The sequence below is a fragment of the Dipodomys merriami genome, unplaced genomic scaffold (genome assembly GCF_024711535.1).
Source record: "Dipodomys merriami isolate MVZ:Mamm:240054 unplaced genomic scaffold, mDipMer1.0.p SCAF_37, whole genome shotgun sequence".
In the NCBI taxonomy this organism is placed as follows: Eukaryota; Metazoa; Chordata; class Mammalia; order Rodentia; family Heteromyidae; genus Dipodomys; species Dipodomys merriami.
The window spans coordinates 3,360,001-3,385,365 of NW_027205270.1; the positions used below are offsets into that span (position 1 = coordinate 3,360,001).

Sequence of the window (25,365 nt, forward strand, 5' to 3'; positions counted from 1 at the left end):
TCTACCAGTAAAAAAGTGATGGGCCATAGAAGGGAAGACATAGAGTGTCAGCACAAAGCCAAAGCCCCAGGGCTTGGGTATGACAGATTTCTCTTTCTGAACCAATCCTGCAGTTGCTAGAAGAGATTCTCTCAGTGCTACAATTAGAATTCTTCAGGAAACAGCAGAGCTCCCATCTCCCCATCCTTGCTGGCTTCACCACAGCACTGATGGCCAGATGTTTTTGTCACATGGTGCAGGAATGTGTTCCTCAGTGGGTCACAGATCTGGTCCACAATGCCAAGCCCCTCATTGGCTATTACAGGAAATTCATATGCATCCCACTGAGTACCATCATTACTAACAACCAAGGACTATATGTACTATTTACCAGAACCCTACTTAACCAGGAAAAAATATTATTAAGGGCTTCTCAATACTGGCTTTGTGAACTAAAACTTTCCAAGAATTTGAGTTACCAAGAACTCTAATACAGAATTTCACCAAGATGATGGCCATGTAACCCTGGATAGTACACAAAGCCCCCAGCTGGTCAACATTTAGAGGCAGCTGAGGACTTTAACTTCAGTGTTATATTAGTAAAATTAAAAATGTTAAATTATGCTATAAGTTCTAATTTATAGTATAATTGAGCAAAGATAGAGTTCCTTTCTACTTCCGCCTTTACCCACCACCACCTTCACCTTCAGTCTTCCCTACTACCAGCATCTTGCCTTAGGGTCATGCATTTGTTACAATTAATGAATGCTGATACATAGTTAATTATCATCTTTGTATACATTAAGGTCCACTCTTCCTATTGTATAAATAATTCAATGGGTTTTAAACATATATGTAAAGTATGTATGTACCATTACTGGATTGTAGAAAATATTTTCACTATCCTAAAAATCCTGTTTCACCTATATATCTCTCTTCTCCTTCCTCACACTCCTCTTTTACTATCTCTATAATGTAACAACATTTTTTTGCCAGTCCTGGCATTTGAACTCAGGACCTGGGCACTGTCCCTGAGCTTCTTTTGCTCAAGGCTAGCACTCTACCACTTGAGCCACAGTGCTACTTCTAGCTTTTTCTATTTATGTGGTATTGAGGAATCAAACCCAGGGCTTCATGCATGCAAGGCAAGCACTCTACCACTAAGCCACATTCCCAGCTAGGTCTAAAATATAACTGGACATGATAACCCATACAGGACTCTAGGCATTCACACACAGTCCCTCGTAAGGGGAGGAACCCAAAAGAGTAACTTCTCTAAAATTTAAAATATTATTTATTGATATAAATTCCAGGAAATGGAAATATAGGTGTTTTGTTATTGGTCGTGGTGGTGGTGTTTGCTGTGCTTTTGTGTTTTTTAGGGGCAAAGAGAGGTACAGAAAGGGACAGAGAGAGCTGGGCGCCAGTGGCTCACACCTGTAATCCTAGCTACTCAGGAGGCTGAGATCTGAGGATCGCGGTTCAAAGCCAGCCCAGGCAGGAAAGTCCATGAGACTCTTATCTCCAATTAACCACCAGAAAATCACAAGTGGCACTGTGGCTCAAGTGGTAGAGCACTCACCTTGAGCTGAAGAGCTGAGGGACAGTGCCCAAGCCCAGAGTTCATGCCCCATGACCGACCAAAAAAAAAAAAAAAAGAAAAGAAAGGGAGGGAGTGTGAACAAATGCTATTCACTATATATTATGTGGAAAATGAACTTTGTAACTTTCAGGGATGGGAAGGGGAAATGGGAAAAACGAAGGAAGAGATGACATTGTCCAAAAAAGGAAATGTACTACTCATTACCTGACTATGAAATGGTAACCTCTCTGTACAACTTTAATAATAACAATGAAATTATATTTTGAGAAATTCTCTCTAAGCTCTCTAACCAGTGGCTCACACCTATAATCCCAGCTACTCAGGAGGCTGAGATCTGAGGATCATTCAAAGCCAGCCTGGGCAGGAAAGTCCTGAGACTCATCTCCAATTAACCATTGGAAAGTGAAAGCCACCAGAAAACCAGATGCAGTGCTGTGGCTCAAGTGGTAGAGTGCCCGCTTTGAGCTGAAGAGCTCAGGGACAGCAGCACCCAGGCCCAGAGTTCAAAGCCCACAACTGGGGGGAAGAAGTATAATTGACATGCTTACAGGAGAGGAAAATGGAATCATGTACAATGCTTAGTAAAATCCAGAGGAGGGCCAGGTGCTGGTGGCTCATTGCCTGTAATCCTAGCTACTCAGGAGGCTGAGATCTGAGGATTGCTGTTCAAAGCCAGCCCAGGCAGGAAAGTCCATGAGACTCTTATCTCCAATAAACCACCAGAAAACCCAGAAGTAGCACTGTGGCTCAAGTGATAGAGTGCTAGCCTTGAGCTGAAAAGCTGAAAGACAGCGCCCAAGCCCAGAGTTCAAGCCCAACCACTGACCCCGCCCCCCCCCCCCAGCCACCACAAAAAAAAATCCAGAGGAGCTGATGACTCATGTCTATAATCTCATCTCCAAAATAACCAGCAAAAAGCCAAGCCAGAGGAGGGCTCAAGAGGGCCCAAGATCATCAACCAAACAGGCAAACAACAAGAATGAGGTTCTGAGTTTCAAGCCTCAGTAAAAAAGAAAACCCTGGCCAAAAAAAAAAAGAAAAAGAAAAAGAAAAAATTTGTTGGATTCAAGTGAAAGCAGTACATATATTGTTTTTTTTCTTTTTGTGCTGGTCTTGGGGCTTGAACTCAGGGCCTGTGCACTCTCCCTGAGCTTTTGTGCTCAAGGGCAGCACTCTACCACTTGAACCATAAATTAGATTGGAATAATAAGAATAATGTTTTATTTCTTTTCTGATGCTATTCCTTGCTTTGTATACCTCTGAGTGTCTTATCTATATATCTTTCCATCTTTCTGAAAAACATCTCTTAACAACCAGCAACAACATAACAACAAAACAATTATACTTCTTATACTTACAAGAATACAAATTGCTCTAAAATTTTCAATGTACCTGTAATACTAATCTAAGTCATTTTCAGATAACACTATAGTATTTCTTGGGCAGTACATGCACCTTATAGCAGAGTGTTTTCTATTTCTCTCATCTCTATAATTTTGCTTCCTTTCGCCTCACTTATCCATATGTTATCACATCCTTTATTACCTTTAACAATATAGTTACTGCTGGACGCTGGTGGCTGATGTCTGTGATCCTACCTACTCAGGAAGCTGAGATCTGAGGATCACAGTTCAAAGCCAGCCCAGGCAGTAAAGTCCCTGAGATTCTTATCTCCAATTAACCCCCCAGAAAACTGGAAATGGCGCTATGGCTCAAGGTGGTAGACCACTGACCCTCAGTGCAAAAGCTCAGGGATAGCACCTAGACCTTGAGCTCAAGCCCCACAACTGACAAAAAAAAAAAAAAATATATATATATGTATATGTATAAATATATATATATATATATATATATATATATATATCTTTGTTTCTTTTTTTTTCTTTTTTTTTTTTTTTGTCAGTCATGGGGCTTGAACTCTGGGCCTGGGTGCTGTCCCTCAGCTCTTCAGCTCAAAGCTAGCACTCTACCACTGAGTCACGGCACCACTTCTGGTTTTCTGGTGGTTTAATGGAGATAAGAGTCTCAGGACTTTTCCTGCCCAGGCTGGCTTTTAACAGCGATCCTCAGATCTCAGCCTCCTGAGTAGCTAGGATTACAGGTATAAGCCACCAGCGCCCAGCTATCTTTGTTTATTTCATTTCTAATGCTATTCCTTGCTTTGTCTACCTGAGTGTCTAATCTATATGTCCTTCCATCTTTCTGAGGACATCTCTTAATGACCAGCAACAACAATAAAACATTCATGTTTCCATTTTCTGGAATTCATTTTGATAAATAGTATTTTAATTTTCAGAGAAGTTATACCTTTGGGTTCCCCCCACAAGGGTATTTCTCTTTTAGCCTGACTGTGTGTGAATGCTTGGAGTTCTGTATAAGTTAACATGTCTAGTTGTATTTTAGATCTAGTTTCCACATATGAAATAATACATGCACACTCTGAGTTTGGCTTACCTCACTTAACATGGTTTGTTCTAGGTCTATGCCTATACTATTAATGAGCTTATCAAAGGCATTCTTCATTTCTTTAATAGTGTTTTTGATACTTAGATTTCATTTTTTATTTTTCTTCAAGTTTTTGATTTTGCTCATGTTACACATTTGAGTCCACATGATGCCCACCTTTTCCATTATCATTCTAAGCATACAATTACTTTAAATTCCTGACCTGATAATTCAAAAAAGAAAATAAACAAAAGTGTGAAAGTTCAAAAGAGAAAAGTGGCTTTAGTAGTCAGCATGCAGATGATTCAAGTTAGAGCCCCAATATCTAGAAACTATATATTAAAGATATTTTGGTACAATGAAGGGATTTAGTATTATTATGGTTTTGTGGCTAATGGTTAGGCCGTGTCTGCTCTACTAGTAAATGTGAGAGGCTTCAATTTCCTCTAGTGTCCTGGTTATTGTATCCTCTGTTGTTTTCAGGTTTCCCTAGAAACTCCTTAAAATAGTCTGAGGTTTGCAGTTGTTTTGCTCATAATCCACTGTTATTATACAGAATCTCTCTTGAAGTAGTAACAAGGTGTGGGAGTAAGGGAAGCCATTCCATAATCCTATAATGAGGTCCTAGTCTTTTAGCAAATTGTGATTTTTAAAAGTGCTTCCTCCCTCCCCACCCCATATTTTAGGTGAGATAGGAAGGCTGAGAGAGCTAGAGTTGTATAATTACCCTTCCACCAAGTTTGGAATAGGGTCTGGCAATTTTTGTTTGTTTTGCTCATCTTTATTGGGTAGATCATTGTGGATAATGCTCTTAGGTTTATTTCAACAAGGTTACATTTGCACTTCTTCTGGGAAAACAATATTTTTCTCTTACCTTCAGTGAGCAAACAGGGATAAAACTAAGGAAAGTGTGAGGGCTTCTTAGATTGAGTCCTTAGGAGTTTTTAACTCTAATTTTTTTTTTTTTTTTGGTTATGGGGCCTGAACTCTGGGCCTGGGTACTGTCCCTCAGCTCGTCAGTTCAAGGCTCTACCATCTGAACCAAAGCTCCACTTCTGGCCTTTTCTGCTTATGCGATGCTGACAAATCAAACCCAGGGCCTCATGCATGCAAGGCAAGCACTCTACCATTGAACCACCTTCCCAGCCCACTCTAAAGTTTTTATGTATCTGAAAAAGTGATTTTTACAATGTTTTATTGTTGTTATGAGGGTAGAAGTTACATGTCAGAGTAAAAACTGGAAGACTTAACAGCTATTTTGAATAGTTACTATGATTTTTTTAATATATTTCTGGCTCTACCAGAACCATTTCTGGATGGACCTCTTGTTGGTCATAGTTGGTTGGTTAGTTCTACAATAGTATCTAAATGACTGGCACTACTTCCTTCTTCCTTTCCTTTCAACTATAGTGTGACTTCCCTTTCCATACTTTTGATTGTGATTGTTATTGTTGTTCTTGTTGTTGCATCGGAAGCTGAACCCATGGCCTTGCTCATGCTAATCAGGCATTTTACTACTGAATTATACCCCTAGATCCTATACTACATTTCTTAATCAGTCTATAATTCTAGGTAAAGACTTGGGCAGAAGCATTTAGAAGTAAGTAGTTCCACTCTACTTAGCATACTTGGATGTTTTAATGTCAAGTTCCCTACCCTATTTTCTCCCATGAGACAGAAACTGAATGAGAAGCATCAGATACATCAGAAAAGCCTCTACCGCCAAGACACAGCTACCCGGGTACTCTCTCGCTTGCTCCATACTTGCTCTGTGGCCACAGACATCCTGTTTCTCAGTGTCCTTGTCTGTAACATGAAAATGAAAATGAAAATCTTTTTTCTACTGATTGGCAAGGTTTTTGAGAAGACAGGGTATCAGTAGCTAATGCCTGTAATCCTAGCTACTCTTAAGGCTGAGATCTGAGGATCACAATTCAAAGCCAGCTCTGGAAGAAAAGTCCATGAGACTCTTATCTCCAATTAACTGCCAGAAAGCCAGAGATGGAGCAGTTGCTCAAGTGGTAAAGCACTAGCCTTGAGAAAAAAATAAATTCAAGGACAGGACACAGGCCCAAGAATGGCACCAAAAAGAAATAAAATGGATCATGTTTGGACATAATTATGAAAATTATAATCATGGGATGATACATATGAAAATATGCTTATTAAAGAACACAAGAGGGCTGGGAATGTGGCTTGGTACTAGAAAAAGCTGGAAGTGGTGCTGTAGCTCAAGTGGTCGAGTGATAGCCTTGAGCAAAAGAAGCTCAGAGACAGTTCCCAGTCCTGAGTTCAAGCCCCAGGACTTGTAAAAAAAATAAGAAAGAGGGGCTAGGAAGGTGGCTCAGTGGTAGAGCGCTTGCCTTGCATGCATGAGGCCCTGGGTTCGATTCCTCAGTATCACATAAGCAAAAAGAAAAAAGCCGGAAGTGGTGCTGTGGCTCAAGTGGTAGAGTGCTAGCCTTGAGCTGAAGAGCTGAGGGACAGTGCCCAGGCCCAGAGTTCAGACCCCACGACAGGACCCAAAAAAAGAAAAAGAAAGAAAGAAAGGAAGGAAGGAAGGAAGGAAGGAAGGAAGGAAGGAAGGAAGGAAGGAAGGAAGGAAGGAAGGAAGGAAGGAAGGAAGGAAGGACACAAGAAATAGCTCTCAAGGAAATATTTTATTTTCAGTCCCAAATATAACCTTATCTGTTCCTGGCTCCTATCATAATCATTAGTGCATGATTATTCAGCTGGTGAACTGTGGAGAAAGGCTCGACCTCACTTTAAGTCCAAACTCTCTACATATCCTCTCCTCTCTGGCAGCATCAGGAGAGTTTGGCTCAGGACTCATGCCAAGCTCTTCTAGGAACTCCTCACTTCATTCCTCTTGATCCATCAACAGCCCCTACACATTCCTCAGTTCAACAAGCATCTGCTGGGCAATAAGATCAGTACTTCTTTCAAGTGGGGCTATGGTAATGCTAGGTTAGCAGGCCAACTGATTGCCTCTTCTTTAGAAGAGCAGCCCTGTGGCTGCTTCTCTGTAGAGTACAGATGCTTCCCAATTTACAATGTGTTATGTCCCAGATTAATTACTCAGAAATTGAAAACATCCTAGGTTGAAAATGCACTTAAAGCACCTAAGCTTGAAGTATCTTAGCTAGCCACACAGCACCTTGGAGCATATCAGGGAGTTCCCCTTGTAGAAGCCCTCTGTAGTGAGCTGTAGTGAGCTCCAACAGCCCAGTTAGCCCAAGCAAAGATTTTTTTAAAATTCTTTTTCTGGTCAGTAGTGGGGCTTGAACTCTGGGTCTGGGCACTGTCTCTCAGCTCTTCAGCCCAAGGCTAGCACTCTACCACTTGAGCCACAGTGCCACTTCTGGTTTTCAGTGGTTAATTGGAGATGAGTCTCACGGACTTTCCTACCCAGGCTGGCTTTGTACCACAATCCTTGGATCTCAGCCTCCTGAGTAGCAGGAATACAGGCATTAGCCACTGGCACCCAGCAAGATCAAAGGTAGGTAGGTACTACCTACCTCTGGTTTCAAATCATCATAAAACTGAAAAAAAATCAAGTCAAACCATTGTTAAATGAGGGGTCCATCTGTACAGAAGAGCTCAGAGTCAAAATTTCTGTACCAACAGAAATTGCACTTGTTTTAATTGTGCTGCCATTTTCAAAATCTACTAAATGTTGCTATTTGACATTAATCATGGTTTGCAAATTGGTAAAAATCATGTGAATTTGTGTTAGGAAACCTATAATCTTGGCAAAGTGCCAGTTTCATGTCTCCTACCCAGTGACATGGTCCCTTTAAGACACAGTAAAAGGCAGGTCCCATCAGTTTGAAGAAGTCCACGTGGTAAGTCAAGGAAAGAGACCAGCTCTCCAGGCCCTCCAGCTGGAAGTGCTGCTATAAAAACACCAACGAATTCTCAAACTTTCCTGAGATTTGCATCAAGTGTTCAAAATGTCTTTACCTTGAACTGGATGTCTTCTTTTGTAGCTTGTGGGGTCCAGCTTTCTTACCCCAGCCTTTTCCTCTTCCACCTTCATGGCTCTAAAGAGAAACGCAGCCTCAAAATGTATGTAGTAAAAAGGGCAGGATTTCAAGAAGAAATGGAAAAGAAAGAAAGAAAGAGAGAGAGAGAAAGGGAGAAAGGGAGAAAGAGAGAGGGGGAGGGAGGGAGGGAGGGAGGAAGGAAGGAAGGAAGGAAGGAAGGAAGGAAGGAAGGAAGGAAGGAAGGAAGGAAGGAAGGAAGAAAGGAAGGAAGAAAGGAAGGAAGGTCAGAAAGAGGGAGGCAGGGAGGGAGGGAAGGAGGGAGGGAAGGAAGGAAGGAGAGAAAGAAAGAGAAAGAAAGAAACAAACAAAGAAAGAAAGGAGGGAGGGAGGGAGAAAAAGAAAGAGAGAAAGAAAGAAAGAAAGAACTACTCATAGTGGGAGATCATAATACACATGAAAAAAAGAAAACTAAAAAGAAGAATCAAGCCAGGCATGGTGGCTCATACTTATAATCCTAGATACTCAGGAGTCAGAGCTCAACCAATAAAATATCTAGGTGTGGTGACACATCCAGTCATCCCAGCTACTCAGGAAGCATAAATAGGAGGACCTTAGACTAGCCAGGACATAAATGAGACCCTATTCAAAAAACAATCAAAAGCAAAAATGGGTGTGGGAGGCATGACTCAAGTAGTAGAGTGCCTGCCTTGGAACTGCAAATTCCTGAATTCAAATCCCAAATTCAAGCCCACAAAGAAGGGGGGGGGGAGGAGGAGGAGGAAGAGGAGGAGGAGGAGGAGAAGGAGGAGGAGGAGGAGGAGGAGGAGGAGGAGGAGGAGGAGGAGGAGGAGGAGGGAGGAGGAGGAGGAGGGAGGAGGAGGCAAGAAAGTCAATCACTCCAGGAGGCATAAACATCTCAGTAAAGAAATTCCCAAAAGGAGAAAGAAAGAGATCATAAAAAAGAAAGGAGAGTTATGTCGAAAACAAACTTTACAACTTTGGGGGGGGGAGGAGGTTTGGATGGGGCAGGGGGGTGGGGAGGATGGGAAGGGATGGGAAGGGGAAACAAAGGAGGAGGCTACAATGCTTGATAAGAAATGTACTCATTATCTTGCCCATGTAATTGTAACCCCTCTGTACAGTATTTTCACAATAAAAAATATTCAAAAAAAAAGAAATGAGGAAATTATTAAGGGGATATATGAGAATATTTCCCTTAACTGAAGGATTTGAATTTTCTTACAGAAAAAGCTTGTTGAAGGACTCTATTCACATACAAACATATTAAAATAGGATACAATAGGGTAGGAACCCAAAGGCATAACTCCTCTGAACATCTATTTGTGTGTGTGTGTGTGTGTGTGTGTGTGTGTGTGTGTGTGTGTGTGTGTTTGTGTGTGTGTTTGCCAGTCCTGGGACTTGAATTCATACTAGCTCAAGGCCAGCACTCCACCACTTGAGCCACAGCACCACTTCTGGCTTTTTCTGAGTAGTATATTGGAGATAAGAGCCTCACTGACTTTTCTGTCCAGGCTGGCTTCAAACCAGAATCCTCAGATCTCAGCCTCCTGTTAGCTAGGATTATAGGCATGAGCCACCTGCACCTGGCTAGGAATTTGTTCTAATAAGTAGTATTTTAGATGTTCAGCCAGGCACTGGTTGCCTGATCCTAGCTACTCAGGATGCTGAGATCTGAGGACTGGGGTTCAAAGCCAGCCCAGGCAGTAAAGTCCGTGAGACTCTGATTTCCAATTAACCACCAGAAAACATGCTGCTGTGGCTCAAGTGGTAGAGCTCTTGCCTTGAGCTGAAGAGCTCAGGGACAGCGCCCAGGCCTAGAGTTCAAGCCCCATGACTGACCCCCCCCCCAAAAAAAAGACCACATTATGAAGTGTTAAAACATCATGGATAAAGAAAAACAGGAAGGGGGCCGTGGAGGAGTAGAAGTACTAAGGGCTACACCCAGAGGAAACACTCTAACTCTTGAGTCAGACTCACAGCACTTTTTGTACTTTTTGTTTCTGAGATAGGTTCTCCCTAACTTTGTCCAGGTTGGCTTTGAACTTTCAATCTTGTTGCCATGGCCAAATATCTGGAATTACAGGTGTCCAATGCCACATATGACCCCTATTTTGTTTGTGTCAGTCCTGGGGCTTGAACTAAGGGTCTAGACACTGTCCCTGAATGTCTGTGCTCAAGACTAGAGTTCTATACTTGAGCCACACCTCTACTTCTGCCTTTTTGATGATTAATTAAAGATAAGAGACTCATGAACTTTCCTGCCTGGGCTGGCTTCAAACTTCAATCCTCGTATCTCAGCTTCTTGTGCAGCCAGAATTACAGGTGTGAACCATTAGAGCCTGTATCCTCCTACCCCATCCTTTCATGTAGCCCAAGTTGGCCTTGAACTCTCAATCCTCCTGCCTTATACTCCAAGTACTAGGAATACAGAGATGTACTATTATGCCCAGCTAATAAAGAGATCTCAAATTTTTCAGAAGTCTCCTACAAAGAACAAGACATAAAACCTAGTAACATTTCAGTAGCTACAGTTGACATTATAAAACAATGCAATCACACCTCCAAAAGGAAAAGGAAAGGAAAAGAGATGGGGAGGGGGTGCAGATATGGTAACTCACATCTGTAATGCCATCTAATGCCATCTACTCACATGGTGGAGATCTAGAGGGTCACAGTTTGAGGCCAGCACAGGAAAGACCTCAAAGTTAGCAAGACCCCATTTCAGCAAATAAGCGAGGTGTGGTATTGAATGTCTGTAATCCAAACTATGTAAGAAGCATAGGTCTAAGAACTGTGGTTGCATCAGGCCCCATACAAGAATAACCATAGAAAAAACGGGGGAGGGGGTGGCGATGTAGCTCAAGTAATAGCTTGCCTAGCAAGGGTGAGATTCTGAATTCAAACCCCAATATTATCAAGAGAAATACTGTAAAAGAAATTATTTCCAACTTTGAATTCCAGCCTCAACCAAACTACCAACCAAATGTGATGATAGAAGAGAAGTATTTTTAGATGTAATATGTCTCTAAACTTTACTTCTTAGATGATTGAGGGAAGAACTCCAGCAAGATGAAGTAGCACTAAGAACCTGGAAAACAATATGCACCATAAAAGACTAGAAAGAGAAGTCATAGAAGTTCTGCAGCTGTGATGAAGGCAACTTAGAGCAGTCTTCAGACACCAAGTTGCCACACACACACACACACACACACACACACACACACACACACACACACACACACACACACACACACACACACACACACACACACACACACACACACACACACACACACACACACACACACACACACACCTGAACCTAAAAATTGAAATTGACCTGATGTTTTTGAAAGATCATCAAATACCTATCAAGAATAAAGAGCCAGAAAAGAAAAAGTAAACTGGGATCCTATACTCAATTGTGAGTAACATTTATATAGTCATAATAAATTTTAAAAGAAACTGAATGAGATACTTAGTGTGGTTGTTACCCATCACTATGACTAGCATGGCTAGTGTTCATGGCAGGTGTTTAGTCTTCAAGGTTGTCTATCCACTCTGGCCAATGGCAATGCCATATGAGTTGCTACAGATTTTCACCATTAGAAAATGGGGAGATAGGAAAGGGGACTAAGACATCTGTGAAGGATGCTGCAAGCTACCTGCCTGATATTCATCCCCTTTCCACTCTGATTTGATTCAGGAAAGCACTTATGGCCAACTAAAAATAATCCCTTCTCCCAGGTGCTCTTCTGCTATTTCTGGCTAAAGTGATAGACAGAAACTGGGAAAAGAGCTCATCCCTGAACAAATCCTGCTCAGAAGAAAACCCCTTTGCTTTTCCTCCCTCTTCCTTCCTATGTATGATTTACTGATGTAACACATAAGAAGATAACTTGCTATACACTATGTGGCACTGTGGCTCAAGTGGTAGAGCTGGCCTTGAGCACAGAGACAATTAGGGACAGAGCCCAGGCCCTATGTTCAAGCCCCAGAACTGGCAATAAATAAATAAATAAATAAATAAATAAATAAATAAATAAATAAATAAATAAATAGGTCCATTGTAGTTTTTAAAAAGTTCATCTCTTCTTCCTCCACACAGTATGGTAGGTATGAAGGATAGAGAAGCTAATTAACAGATTCCCCATTCCCATACAGAAGCACCTCTAAGCACATGGCTTTAGAGAGGCTAACTCCTCTTTTCCTCAGTCTCAACAGGAAAAGCCATAAGACCTAGCCTAGCCTTTGAAACACTTCCCATTCCTAGCTACAGATTGGTTCTGGAACTATCCCATGTTCAGAGCTAGACAGATCAGAATTCCATCCAGGATATTTTTGTTTGATCCCAAAACATTATTCAATCTGGCATTGCTAAACTGATACATTTTGTGTCCTTATTTTGCCTGTGTCATGGAAGGAACCATTCAAGCAAAAAAGGACAAACAGTATGATCATACAGTGAATTCTTAAGCCAGTTAAGCTCTGAACCAGACTTCTTGGTTGAGCTATTAATTTAGTTTTCTTCATGTTTGAGTTAGGTTTCTGACATTTACACTCAAGAGCTCTGACTAACAATAAATGAGAGTTTATCAGCATGTTTTTAAATGTCATCTTGCATAAATGATAGCCCTTGAGGTCCTGAGTACATTCACAAGGTGGTCCTGTGAGTAGCTCAGCATCAGAAGGCCTGTCTTGCAGGTTGTCTGTCCTGCTTTTAGCAGGGAGGTGGCCTCTCTGCCTGATCCCTCCAGGACAAGTTTCCTATTGGCATTTCTTCTGCTCTTACGCATTGATGACTGCTGACTGGCTCAATTATTTTTCTAAGGGTGGAAAAATGCTGAGGTCTAATTCCATCATTTCTCCTGCTTTCTTTTTTTGGTAGTAGTGGGGATTGAACTCAGTGCCTCAAGCTCTTATTCTTGCTCACATCTGATGTTATACCATTTGAGCTTTGCTTCTAGTCCAGCATTTTGTTAGTTAATTGGAGATCTGTTCTCTGATATTTTTCTGCCTAGGCTGAACCTGGGTTTCAGCCTTCTCAATAGCTAGGATTACAGGTATGAGCCACTTGCTCCTGGGCTTCTTTTTTTTTTCTTGCCAGTCCTAGGGCTTGAACTCAGGGCCTGGGCATTATACCTGAGCTTCTTTTCCTCAAGGCTCGCACTCTACCACTTGAGCTTTTTCTGTTTATGTAATACAGAGGAATCAAACCCAAGGCTTCATGCATGCTAGGCAAGTACTCTACCACTAAGCCACATTCCCAGCCTGGCCTCCTGTTTTTATTAACAGGAAATCTCTATACCTCACCAATGGGATATTTGGTTATCTTGAAATTCAATTCAAAGCGGAAAGGCATAAAGGAATTTTTGCCTATTTTGTCTACTGATGTATCCGAAGAGCTGGAAGTTTGTCTAAACACATAGGCCCTGCAATAAATATTTTTGTAGTATATTTTTAATTGAATTGAATTAAAATCTATGCTTTGGAATACTATGTTAATTTTGTTTTATTTTTATTTTTTTTGCTGGTCCTTGCTTGAACTCAGGGTCTGGACTCTGTCCCTAAGCTTCTCTGTGTTCAAAGCTAGTGCTTTACTACTTGAGCCATAGCACCACTTCTGGGTTTTTCTGAGTAGTTTATTGGAGATAAGATTCTCACAGCCTTTTCTACCTGGACCGGCTTTGAACTTGGATCCTCAGATCTCAGCCTCCTGAGTAGCTAGAATTACAGGCATGAGCCCCAACACCCAGCTTACGTATTTTGAAAAAAGATAAAGTATATCTCACTGTGCTGACATAGCATAATACTCATAAATATCACTAAGTGAGAAAAACAAGTTATACACCTCAGTAAATAGGATGTCAATTTTATTTAATATGTATATTTTAAATATAGTAAAAATAAGATGGACCAGGGGCTGCTGACTCATGCCTGTAATCCTTGCTACTCAGGATGCTGAGATCGGAGGATCACAGTTTAAAGCCAGCCCAGGCAGGAAAGTACATGAGACTCATCTTCAGTTAACTACCAATAAAAACGGAAGTGATGCTGTAGCTCAAAGTGGTAAAGCACTGTCCTTGAGTAAAAAAGCTCAGGGACAGTGCCCAAGCCCTGAGTTCAAGACCCACAACCAATAACAACAACAACAACAAATACATACATACATATCTATCTATATATAGATAGATAGATAGATATGATGAATGTCAAACAATAAAATGTTAATTGTACAAGTCAAGAAAATCTTGTTTTTCATATTTGATTCATATGGATTCTCATGTGAGAAAAAATACAAAATTATGGTGTGATACAAAGATGAGAACTCTACAAGACTGTTGAAGTATGGAGATATAATAAAATTAATAGTCAGATGGAGCATGCCTCCCAGTTCTAAGACCATCATCCAAGCCCCTCTTCTAGCTGGTTGCCACCTTCTCACAGATTAGAAGAGGCTCTCTTCTAGGAGTGTACAGAAATCAAAGAACCCAGGCTACCCCAGATCACCTTTAAAGAAGGTCAGCCACAAGTGCTGGCCATATGGAAAACACCTGTATCAGCTACTGTTCTGATTTGGAGCTGCACTGCTCACCACAAAAAAACCTGACCTAATATCAGAAACAGAATTTTATTTCCCCAGCATTTCATATAATGAATATTGTCAGAGATTTTACTTGCATGATCTCATTTAGTTCTCACTAGAATTCAGTGAGGCCCAAAATTTCCACCTCCATTTATAGATGAAGAAAACCAAAAATAATTAAGTAATTTTCCCTGGGTCATAGAGCCAGCTATGGTGGAGGCAAGACTCAAACTGGATCCTGAATCCCAAACTATAGGAAGAAAGGGAAGGGAAAGGAAGGGGAGGGGAGGGGAGGGGAGATTGGAGGAGAAGGAGGAGGGAAGGGGAAGGGGGGAGGGAAGGGTCAGCAGGGGAGGGGATAAACAGAGAAGATAAATAGCAGTGAAAATGTGAAGGTAGAGGGTGTGTGGTATCAATTTCTGACAGCCTTCTATTTCTGAAGTCTGGCTTTATTTCTATATACAAGACCTCCCAATAATCTTATCATGAATCCCTCTTTTCTTTTCAATTAACTTCAGTTGACCTGAGTTACTTTCCTCTAAAGAGTTCTAATCAATCTACTTTAATATGTTGCCAAAGGAACTGTAGCAATGGCCCCTGGCATACAGCAAAGGGAAGAGCTTCTAAGACAGCTTTTCCTAGCCAGGAGCTGGTGGCTCACACCTGTAATCCTAGCTACTCAGAAGGCTGAGTTCTAATGATCACAGTTCAAAGTCAGCCCAGGCAGGAAAGTCCATGAGACTCTTATCTCCAATTAACAACTAGAAAACAGGAAGTGGTGCAGTGGCTCAAGTGGTAGAGCTCTTGCCTTGAGCTGAAGAGCTCAGGGACAGTACCCAAGCCCAGAGTTCAAGCCCCAGGACAGATGGGGGAAAAAAGACTGCTTTTCCTACAACTAGGGCCTTCACTGCCCAACTACCTCATCATTATGCTCCCATCCATCTTAGATCACAGATCTAAATGATCAGACCAACAAATCTTCTCTGTCAAGAGTCGTTGAAAGGCCACTTTCCATTTCACTGACTTTACCACCAGCCTGGAATCACATCTGGGATCCCCGAAGATGCAAAATCCTACTGATGGAATCAACAACCTAAACCTGGAAGGCTAAGGAGCACAGTGCACCCCTGGCAAACAGACACTCAGGAACCCTACCAAAGCAGCCTGAATGTTCAGTGCAGTAAGGAGGTAGGATTCAGCCAGCTTTGACATGCTCGACAAATCATTCAGCAGTAACACTAGACACTATGTTGAAAATGAACTATACAACTTGTAGGGAAAGGGGATCAGGAGGAAAAAAAACAACAGAGAAAATTAGGGAAATGGCAACAGTGTTCAACAAGAAATGTATCCATTACCTGATCTACTTAACTGTAATCCCTCTGTATATCACCTTTAAATTTTAAATTTAAATTTAAAAAAAGATGCTCCACACATTTTAGCCATAAAAACCCTGGTAACACTCAATTAGATTGGCCAACATCATGTATTCAAAAACCAACAAATGTTGGTGCAGATGCTCATAGGAATGTAAACTGGTACAATCACTCTAGACAGCAGTCCTCAAAAAATTAAACACAGGACCCGCACAGAAGCCTCCTGAGGTACCAGTGTCGGGTCCGCTGATCCACTGATCACTATGAACAGAGAAACGTCCAAGCTGGGAGCTTGCACAAAGATCCCACCCCCACCCCTCACTCTCCATCCGAGCAGAGAGGCTCCATCCCACCAAAGCCACGCAGCCCCACGGCGGGAACCCCAGAGCTTCACGGGATGCCCACAGAACACCAAAGCAGAAGACCTGCAAGGAACCGGTGCTGATTCAGAGAGCACAAACAGAGACAAACCCCAGCGCTCAGAACCTGCACAGAGGCCCCATCTTTACCCCTCGGGTGGAGGCCGGAGGCCCATCCAGCGGCAAAGACCCGAACAGCATCAACCAAGGCAGAGACAGAAGAAAAACATGCAGAGCCACCACCCCCAGCCCAGCCCACAACCACCTCAACTGAACTCTGATTGCAACGGCAACCAATGACCTACATCACACAGAAACAACAACTAGCTCCAGGGTGAGTACCCCACAGGGGACAGTGTATCCCTCAAGGGAGACCAGAGCTGGAGGGAATCCCCAGACCTTGACCCAGACCCCCTACCCCAACACCTGGACCACAAGACCCACTAAAACTGGGAACTGTTCAAGAGCTCCAACAGCCCGTGGAGCACACTCGTTGGCCAGGCTAGAGCAAGAGTGCCCCTGGAAGGGAGCTTAAATGCCCAAGCCAGGAACAGTGCCCTGGGTCAAGACATCCAACAGTGGAAGAAATTTGAACTGTGTACTCCAGGCTGCGTAACCTAGGCGGGATACACAACAGCACAACAGGTCCAACAGGCGTGCCCCAGGCCAGGGGGCCAGGACCAGGCCTGGGGATCTAGTGCCTGAGCAACACAACCAACTCCTCCCAACTGAAGTCAGAAGCTGAGCATACACCACAGCAGAGGGGAGAAAAACAGGGAACTGCACCCCTCAAGAAGCACGCCTGTGACAACAAAAAACCGGGGGGCCTCAGGACAAGAGAAGCCCAAACCCCACCAAAACCCGACCCATATACTCTAGGCTGAGAATTGGACAACACAGGCCGCCAGCACCTGATAATAGTCAGGAGCTCAGGCTGGTAAGGTGGCTCAGCAGTAGAGTGCTTGTCTTGGGTGCATGAGGCCCTGGATCTGATTCCTCAGCACCACATAAGCAGAAAGAGCCAGAAGTGGTGCTGTGGTTCAAATTGCAGGGTGCCAGCCTTGAGCTGAAGAGCTAAGGGACAGCACCCAAGCCCAGAGTTCAAGCCCACAACTGGCCAAAAAAAAAAGGAGGGGGGCTGGGAAGGTGGTTCAGTGGTAGAGCGCTTGCCTCGCATGCATGAGGCCCTGGGTTCGATTCCTCAGCACCACATAAGAAAAAAGAAAAAAGCCAGAAGTGGCGTTGCGGCTCAAGTGGTAGAGTGCTAGCCTTGAGCTGAAGAGCTGAGGGACAGTGCCCAGGCCCAGAGTTCAGGTCCCATGACCGGACCCAAAAAAAAAAAAAGAAAAAAGAAAAAAGCATCAGGAGCCCATAGCAGACTCCAGCATCTGGGAGAGTGCATCTAGCACATCCGATCTCACCAAGAGCACCTGTAGGAGCAAACAGGAGCAGTCTAGGCTGTTCAACCCTTCTAAAGGCAGGAACTGCCAGTGATCTACAGCAGAGAGCCAAGAACCCTATGTAAGTCAGACCAGCAGCTGGAGGTCGGCCCCCAACAGAACCAAGATCAGGTACAGACTCTCTCTACCAGCACAGAAACAGCAACCAAGCAAAGACAGACACCTATTGACCAAAACAAAATTTCATATTAGTCTCCAATAATCCCTGAATCCCCATACAAAAATCACAGAGAGAAATTACAAGGTTTATCAACACCCAGGATAGCAAGCTATCCCCAAAAGCCAGCAGCCACCCAGGGAAGAACCCTAGTGGGAGCAAAGCAGGAATGGAAGACAAAAGCTACATCCAAGAGATGCTGGAGGCAATGACTCAAGAAATAAAGCAAGAAATAGACCAGAAATTGAAAGAGCACAGGGTCAAAATATTGAAAGACATGCAGGACATCAAACAGGAGATACATACAAAAGTAGAGGCAGCACACACCTCACTAAGAGGTGAGATTAGTGCCAAAATAGAGGCATACATACCTCATTAAGAGGTGAGATTAGTACTTTGAGAACCAACATCAAATCCATAAATGAGTCTATTTCCTCCATGCAAACCACAATGGAAGCTACAGTTAACAGAGTGAACAAAATGGAATGTAGAGTGTCAGATACAGAAGACAGAATACATCAACTGGATCAAAAAATGACAGATATGGAAAAATCACTTAAATTATGCCAAAGGGAAATTCAAGAGCAAGTGGATAGTGCCAAGAAATTTAACCTTCCTCGTCCGAAGGTGAGGAATATCAAAGCAAGGGAATGCAACACCTATTCAACAAGATAATCAGTGAAAATTTTCCCCATCTCAAAAAAGAACATCTTACCTACATAACAGAAGCATATAGAACACCTAACAAGCAAGATCCCAGGAGAAACACTTCTAGACACATTATAGTAAAAATGATAGATCTGAATAATAAGGAAACAATCTTGCATGCAGCAAAAAAGAAGGAGTTATACTACAATGGGAAAAAAATTAGAATCACTGCAGATCTCTCCACACAAACACTGAATGCAAGAAAGGCCTGGGAAAGTACCATACGAGCCCTGAGAGCCAATAACTGCCAACCCAGACTGATATACCCAGCAATGCTAGCATTCACATTTGATGGAGAACTGAAATTTTTTAATAGCAAAGAAAAACTAAATGAATACATAAACATTAAGCCAGCATTACAAAGAACACTAAGAGGGGGAACACAACCTGAAGAAAGCAACCAGGAACAGGGACCTGCACCCAGACAGGCATTAATAGAAGTCTAACTGAGCAAGCACAGGAGGAAAGGAAAGAAGAAAAACTTAGGAAAACAGGGAATGATAGGGACCACAATGCATCTCTATATACTATCTCTTAATATTAACGGGCTTAATTCACCAATCAAAAGAAAAAGAACTACAGATTGGATCAGAAAACATGACCCATCCATCTCTTGCCTTCAGGAGACCCACCTCGCAGCCAAACATACAAATAAACTCAGAGTGAAGGGTTGGAAAAGGATCTACCAATCAAATGCCCCCAGTAAGAAAGCAGGTGTAGCAATCCTGATATCTGACAAAATAAACTTTTCATTAAAAAGACAAGGACAGACACTAATATTAATATTAATATCCAAGAGGAGGATATTACCATCATCAACTTATATTCCCCAAACATTGGTGTACCCAGATATGTTAAGCAAATACTCTCAAACTTACAGAATAAAATAGATCCCAATACGATAATACTAGAGGACTTTAACACCCCACTCTCACCAAAGGACAGGTCTACCAACCAGAGGATTGGCAAAGAAGCTACTGAATTAAGTGAGGCCATACTTCAAGCGGAACTTACTGACATCTACCAAGTTTTTCACCCTAAAACAACACAGTACACATTCTTCTCAGCAGCTCATGGAACTTTCTCCAAAATAGACCATATCATAGTTCATGCAAGGAACTTAAGCAAATACAAAGGGATCGATATAATCCCCTGTATCCTATCTCACCACAGTGGAATCAAGCTAGTTCTCAATAACAAAGCATACCACAGAAATTACTCAAATACATGGAAATTCAACAGCACACTTCTAAACAATGCCTTGGTAATGGAAGCGATCAAAGAAGAAATAAAAAATTTCCTACAACTCAATGAAAATGAAAACACCTTGCAAAGAAACTTGTGGGACACAGCAAAAGCAGTCCTGAGGGGCAAATTTATTGCCCTCAGTGCCCACATCAAGAAAATAGAGACAGACCAAGTAAATAATCTCATGTTGCAATTAAAACTGCTAGAAAAACATGAAAAAATGGAACCTAAAGTTACTAGATGGAGCCAGATAACCAAACTAAGAGCAGAGATTAATGAAATAGAGAATCGGAGAATCATAGCCAAAATTAACAAACAAAAATCTGGTTCTTTGAAAAAAATAAACAAAATTGATGGACCATTGGCAAGATTAATTAAAAAAAGAAAAGAGGAAACACATATTAACAGGATTAGGGATGCCACGGGAAAAATCACAACACATACCCAAGATACCCAAACAATTTTAACGGACTACTTTCAAAAGCTATACTCTCTAAAGAAAGAAAACCTAGCAGAAATGGATGCATTTTTAGAGAAATACAAGTTGCCCAAACTGAGTAAAGATGAAGTAAGTCAATTAAATAACCCATTATCCCACAACGAGATACAGGAAGCAATCAGAAGTCTTACAACAAAGAAAAGCCCAGGACCAGATGGATTCACAACAGAATTCTATAAGACCTTTAAAGAAGAACTAATACCTATACTCCTCAAGCTCTTCAGAGAAACAGAGGAGGGAGCTATCCCAAACTCATTCTATGATGCCAATATCACACTCATCCCCAAACCAAGCAAAGACCCAACCAAAAAAGAGAATTACAGGCCAATGTCCTTGATGAACACAGATGCAAAGATCCTTAACAAAATTCTAGCTAACAGAATCCAGAAACACATTTTAAAAAATCATACACTACGACGAGGTAGGCTTCATCCCAGAGATGCAGGGATGGTTTAACATACGTAAGTCAATAAATGTAATCCAACACATCAACAGAGCCAAGGTCAAGAATCACATGATTATCTCCACATATGCAGAAAAGGCCTTTGATGAAATTCAACATTCATTCAAGCTAAAAGCTCTGGAGAAAATAGGAATAGAAAGAACATTTCTTAAAACAATAAAAGCCATTTATCACAGACCAATAGCCAATATTATACTTAATGGGGAAAAGTTACAACCAATTCTCCTAAAATCAGGAACAAGGCAAGGATGCCTATATTCAAAACCTAGAAACAAACCTGTAATGAAAAGATGTTAGCCATTGGTGTTTCTATCTCAAGGTGTTAATAGACAAGTGTAATCTATTTTCACACCATTCTCTGAGAATCTTCAGGCTTTTGTATATATCATAAATATTCTAGTCAGTCCCCCAAATTTGGCAAGGACAACAGAAATTTACATGCCTACAGAATGAACTTCAGGCACTAGAGTCACAAATACAGTATGGTTTTTAAAGGAAAAGCAAGCATGCAATGTTTATTTAGAGGACGGATCCCACTTTCTGGTATTCTACTTCTCAGTGTATATGAAGTTCATTTGTAAATCTTCTGTGCTCCATACTAAGAAACATTCTCATTCTCTCTCTCTCTCTCTCTCTCTCTCTCTCTCTCTCTCTCTCTCTCTCTCTCTCTCTCTCTCTCTCTCTCTCTCTCTCTCTCTCTCTCTCTCTCTCTCTCTCCCCCCCCCCCATTTATCTCTTTGTCTGGCTCTGTCTCTCTCTCTCTCACACATACTCACTCATGCTTCAAGCTGCAAACTTACCTTTGTGTTCTTAGCACTAAAACCTAGGATCTAAATCCCAGGAAAGGCCAAAGGCACTTTTCTCTGTTCCTGTTGGATGGCAGGAAGGGCTCTCTGTGGTTTCCAGGCTGAACAGTATTTGGGGCATTGGAGATTGACTTCTGGGGCTCAGTGGCAGTCAGACATGTGACCTGAGTGGGGGAAGGGGTACTCCTGCAGGGTCAGGGATGGATGCCTGGCTGGCTGACAGACTAGACTATAGCTGGATCTGAATAGAGCAGGCCACAGTCATAGGTTGCTGATCTCTTCTTGGATTTTAACTGGTGATTTGTATGGCAGCAATATGGTCCAGTTTTGAGTTAGAAAGGTTGGTTTTGCTCCCTGCATATTTATTTTTTTAATCTTATAAGTTTTTTTGGATTCTGTATTGGAGGGACATTAGAGCTGGAAGGCACTGGAAATGATTTCTCCCTATCCTAAGGTTGACCATTTTATATTGGGGAAAACTGAGGCCTATAAAGAGATAGTGGTATTTCTAGGAACCCAGAGCCTAGCCTGTTAGTATGTACAGGGGGGTGCTAGTGGCTGGCTCAGCATTACAGCTCATTTGAGTGCTTTCAACTTTTGGGTGGTTAGACCTTTAAGAACTGCTGTGATGCTGGCATAGATCTTATAGCATTGCAGGTATCAGATTTTCAGGTATCAGATTTTTGTATGGTCAAGAATTGTGGCACTCAGTAGTGTACCCAACAAGTATGTATAAACATATGTACTTATGCTTTAGGATTATCTTTGTAGAGGAACCAAGTGGCATCAAAACCTGGAGAGATTGATCTCAAAGACCCTGGAGACTTCTCTGTGCATGGTGGTAAAGCCTCTGGTTCTCACCTGCCTCTCCACCTACAAGGTGGCTGCTGGCTGCCTACTGACAAAGGGAGGTAAGAATAATGATGAAGGGGAAAAAAGAGGTGTGGTATTGGTTGTAGAAGTAACAGAATGATAGAGGAGGTGGAGGTGGAGGTATGAGGTTAGATAGAAAGATGAGGTGTACACGGAAGATGTGGAATATGGATGGAGTTTGTGGGGTGGAGGTGGAGATGGAAGAGTGAGGTACAGATGTGGATGTAAGGTATAGAAGGAGACTAAAGTCTCCATGGAAGTGTAGAGTATAGATGAACATGTGAAGTGGAGATTTGTAGATGTGACAGCAGTGGTGGTGATGGAGGAAGTTACAAGTCCTGAGCAACAGGGGACTCTGGTTAGTATTAGGGTAGATGAACTCGACCTGTTCTAATGACCCATGTGAAATCATAAAACCTTGTCAACAGCTGTCTGGAGAATTTTATTCCATCTCCAGAGCAGTGTGACCTTTTGTGAAATCACCTCACCTCTCTGGACCTCAGTGTCATTAGTTTGTACTTACTTATTGGTAGTCATTAGGGAGCAGCTTAACAACTCTCTCCCTCAAAGTACTTTTCCTGCTTTGTAAAGTAGAGGGCTAAAGTCTTGTAAAAATTAAGACACTTCTTAGAGCCAGCCACCTATAATCCTAGCTACTTGGGTGGCTGAGATCTGAGGATCATGGTTCAAAGCCAAGGCTGGGCAGGAAAGTCCATGAGACTCTTATCTCCAATAAACTACTAAAAATGCCAGAAGTGGAGCTGTGACTCAAGTGGTAGAGTGCTAGCCTTGAGCAAAAGAAGTGAAGGGACAGAACTCAGGCCCTGAGTTCAAGCCCCAGGACTGGCACATGCATGTCCGTGTGTGCGCAAACACATACACAGATTCTTTTTTTACCTCCACACTCATCCTCCCTAGGATGAATGAGTAGCCTGTATGCTTGGAGAACCTGAAGAATACAATGTGCCTGTGATCTGGACTTTTCTGGTTTTCTCCTCCTGAGAATGTTTGCCTCCTTGACTTCTTTTCCCTCTAAGCCTCCCATGATAGGTGCTTACCTTGCAGGAATAGAGGAAGGTTCAATTTCTAGATATATAAATTTGACTATAAGAAAAAGAATTATTAGGCCTGATTGTGTGTTCTATACAACATTCTCCACTTATTCTATCATAAATATATTTTAAGTTTTGGCAGCTTGGCTTCTGCATCTTATTTTTCATTTGACTCCAAGCAGAGAGGACTGAGAGAAATTTAGTACTGATTAATAAATGCAAGAGCCTATAAGGAGTGGACTAGATAAATGGTCTCTAAGTTTCCATCAGGCTCTAATATACTATGATTCTATAAGTCTACACGGACTTCTTTCCAGAGTAGAACAAACACTGTATCAATGGAGCTGCATCATATATTAGTGGACAACTTCTTTCTTTGTTACTTTCAACCCAATGAGGTCTTCTAATCTTTTTTGCAGTACTAAGATTTGAACTCAGGGCCTCCTATTTACTATGCAGGTGCTCTACCACCTCATCCACACCTCTAGCCTATAATCTCTAATTTTCAAACATCTTTCTCTTCTTCCCATATGCCAGTTGCCACAACTTTCATTTACTTCCCCTTCTTGTCTGGACTAAATGACAGATCACTTTGTCTCTTCCTTCATTGATACTCAGAACCTCTTATTCCTGCCCTACCAATCTCTAGTCTAATTCAGTCCATCCATTAACCTTCTCCTCCTTCATTCGATTCTTTATTCCTGGAGAAAGCCAGCCTTTTGTGGAAGAGAACTCAGTGAAACACCCAATACACTTAGTGAGCATTCTGTGTAGTGTGTATATATGTATATGAGAGGTAGATGTGTCAGGGAATCCAGTCATAGGATGCCTATGGTCACTTCCATTCTATCCTTCCCCATGATTTAATTTTGTGAGCTGAAAGATACTAAGGAGATCCATACCCCACCCCAACCCTTTTATCCCTTTGTTTGCCCTCTGGCCGCCTTCAGTATCACCCTCCAAGGAGGCTGGTTTACCATCTGGCTTTGACAACAAATAGAACACACGATCAGGCCTAATAATTCTTTTTCTTATAGTCAAATTTATATATCTAGAAATTGAACCTTCCTCTATTCCTGCAAGGTAAGCACCTATCATGGGAGGCTTAGAGGGAAAATGTTTTTGATCCTTTCTTACACCAGAGTTGAGGCTCATGCAATGGCTTGGGGAAAAGAAAAGAATTGGCTCCAAGGGTCCTAAGCAAGAGGACATTTGATGATGCCTGGAGATTATTTTGGTTACAGTGGGGAGAGAGTCCCTACTGGAGGGCAAGTGGAGTCCAAGGATGCTGCTAATACCCAGACAGTTAGTCACCTGGCCCCCAACTGTCAATAGTGCCATAATCAAGAAGTCCTGAATGAGACCAGGATGAGATTAGGCTCCTCTAGTCCTAGGTTCTAACCTAGAAAGAGGAGCATTCCACATGGGCCCACTTCACCCACCAGGCTCTACCAGGAGAGGGAGCCAAAGATTAGCAGTAATCTGTAGCATGTGATCTCTGTGCCTCTTGTGTATTTTCGTTGGTAAAAGGCCATCTGACCTCCACCGGAGTTTAACATATGGCTGAGTTGAGGCAGATTTGATAAGGACTGTGGCATGGGGGTGAACTTTCTCAAAGTCAGAAGCAGCTTTCTACTCTGGAGAAGCATGTAAGCCTATGCCCTTGTAAGGGTGAGCAAGGAGTCATTAGGGGGCCAGGCAGGCTTTTCTAAAACTTTTACCTATGAAGTTTTCCCCAAGCTAA

The 25,365-nt window shown here is 42.1% G+C and overlaps 1 protein-coding gene across 1 annotated transcript in view; it reads right to left on the reverse strand.

The window, feature by feature from the left end:
* Slc4a5 (solute carrier family 4 member 5) overlaps positions 1–25,365 on the reverse strand; it is a 107,861-nt gene that overhangs the window by 68,366 nt on the left and 14,130 nt on the right. Inside the window, exon 3 of the mRNA XM_069989023.1 lies at positions 7,991–8,070. Coding sequence (XP_069845124.1) covers positions 7,991–8,066 — 76 coding nt within the window. The 5' untranslated portion in view covers positions 8,067–8,070. The remainder of the gene's footprint in view (positions 1–7,990; positions 8,071–25,365) is intronic.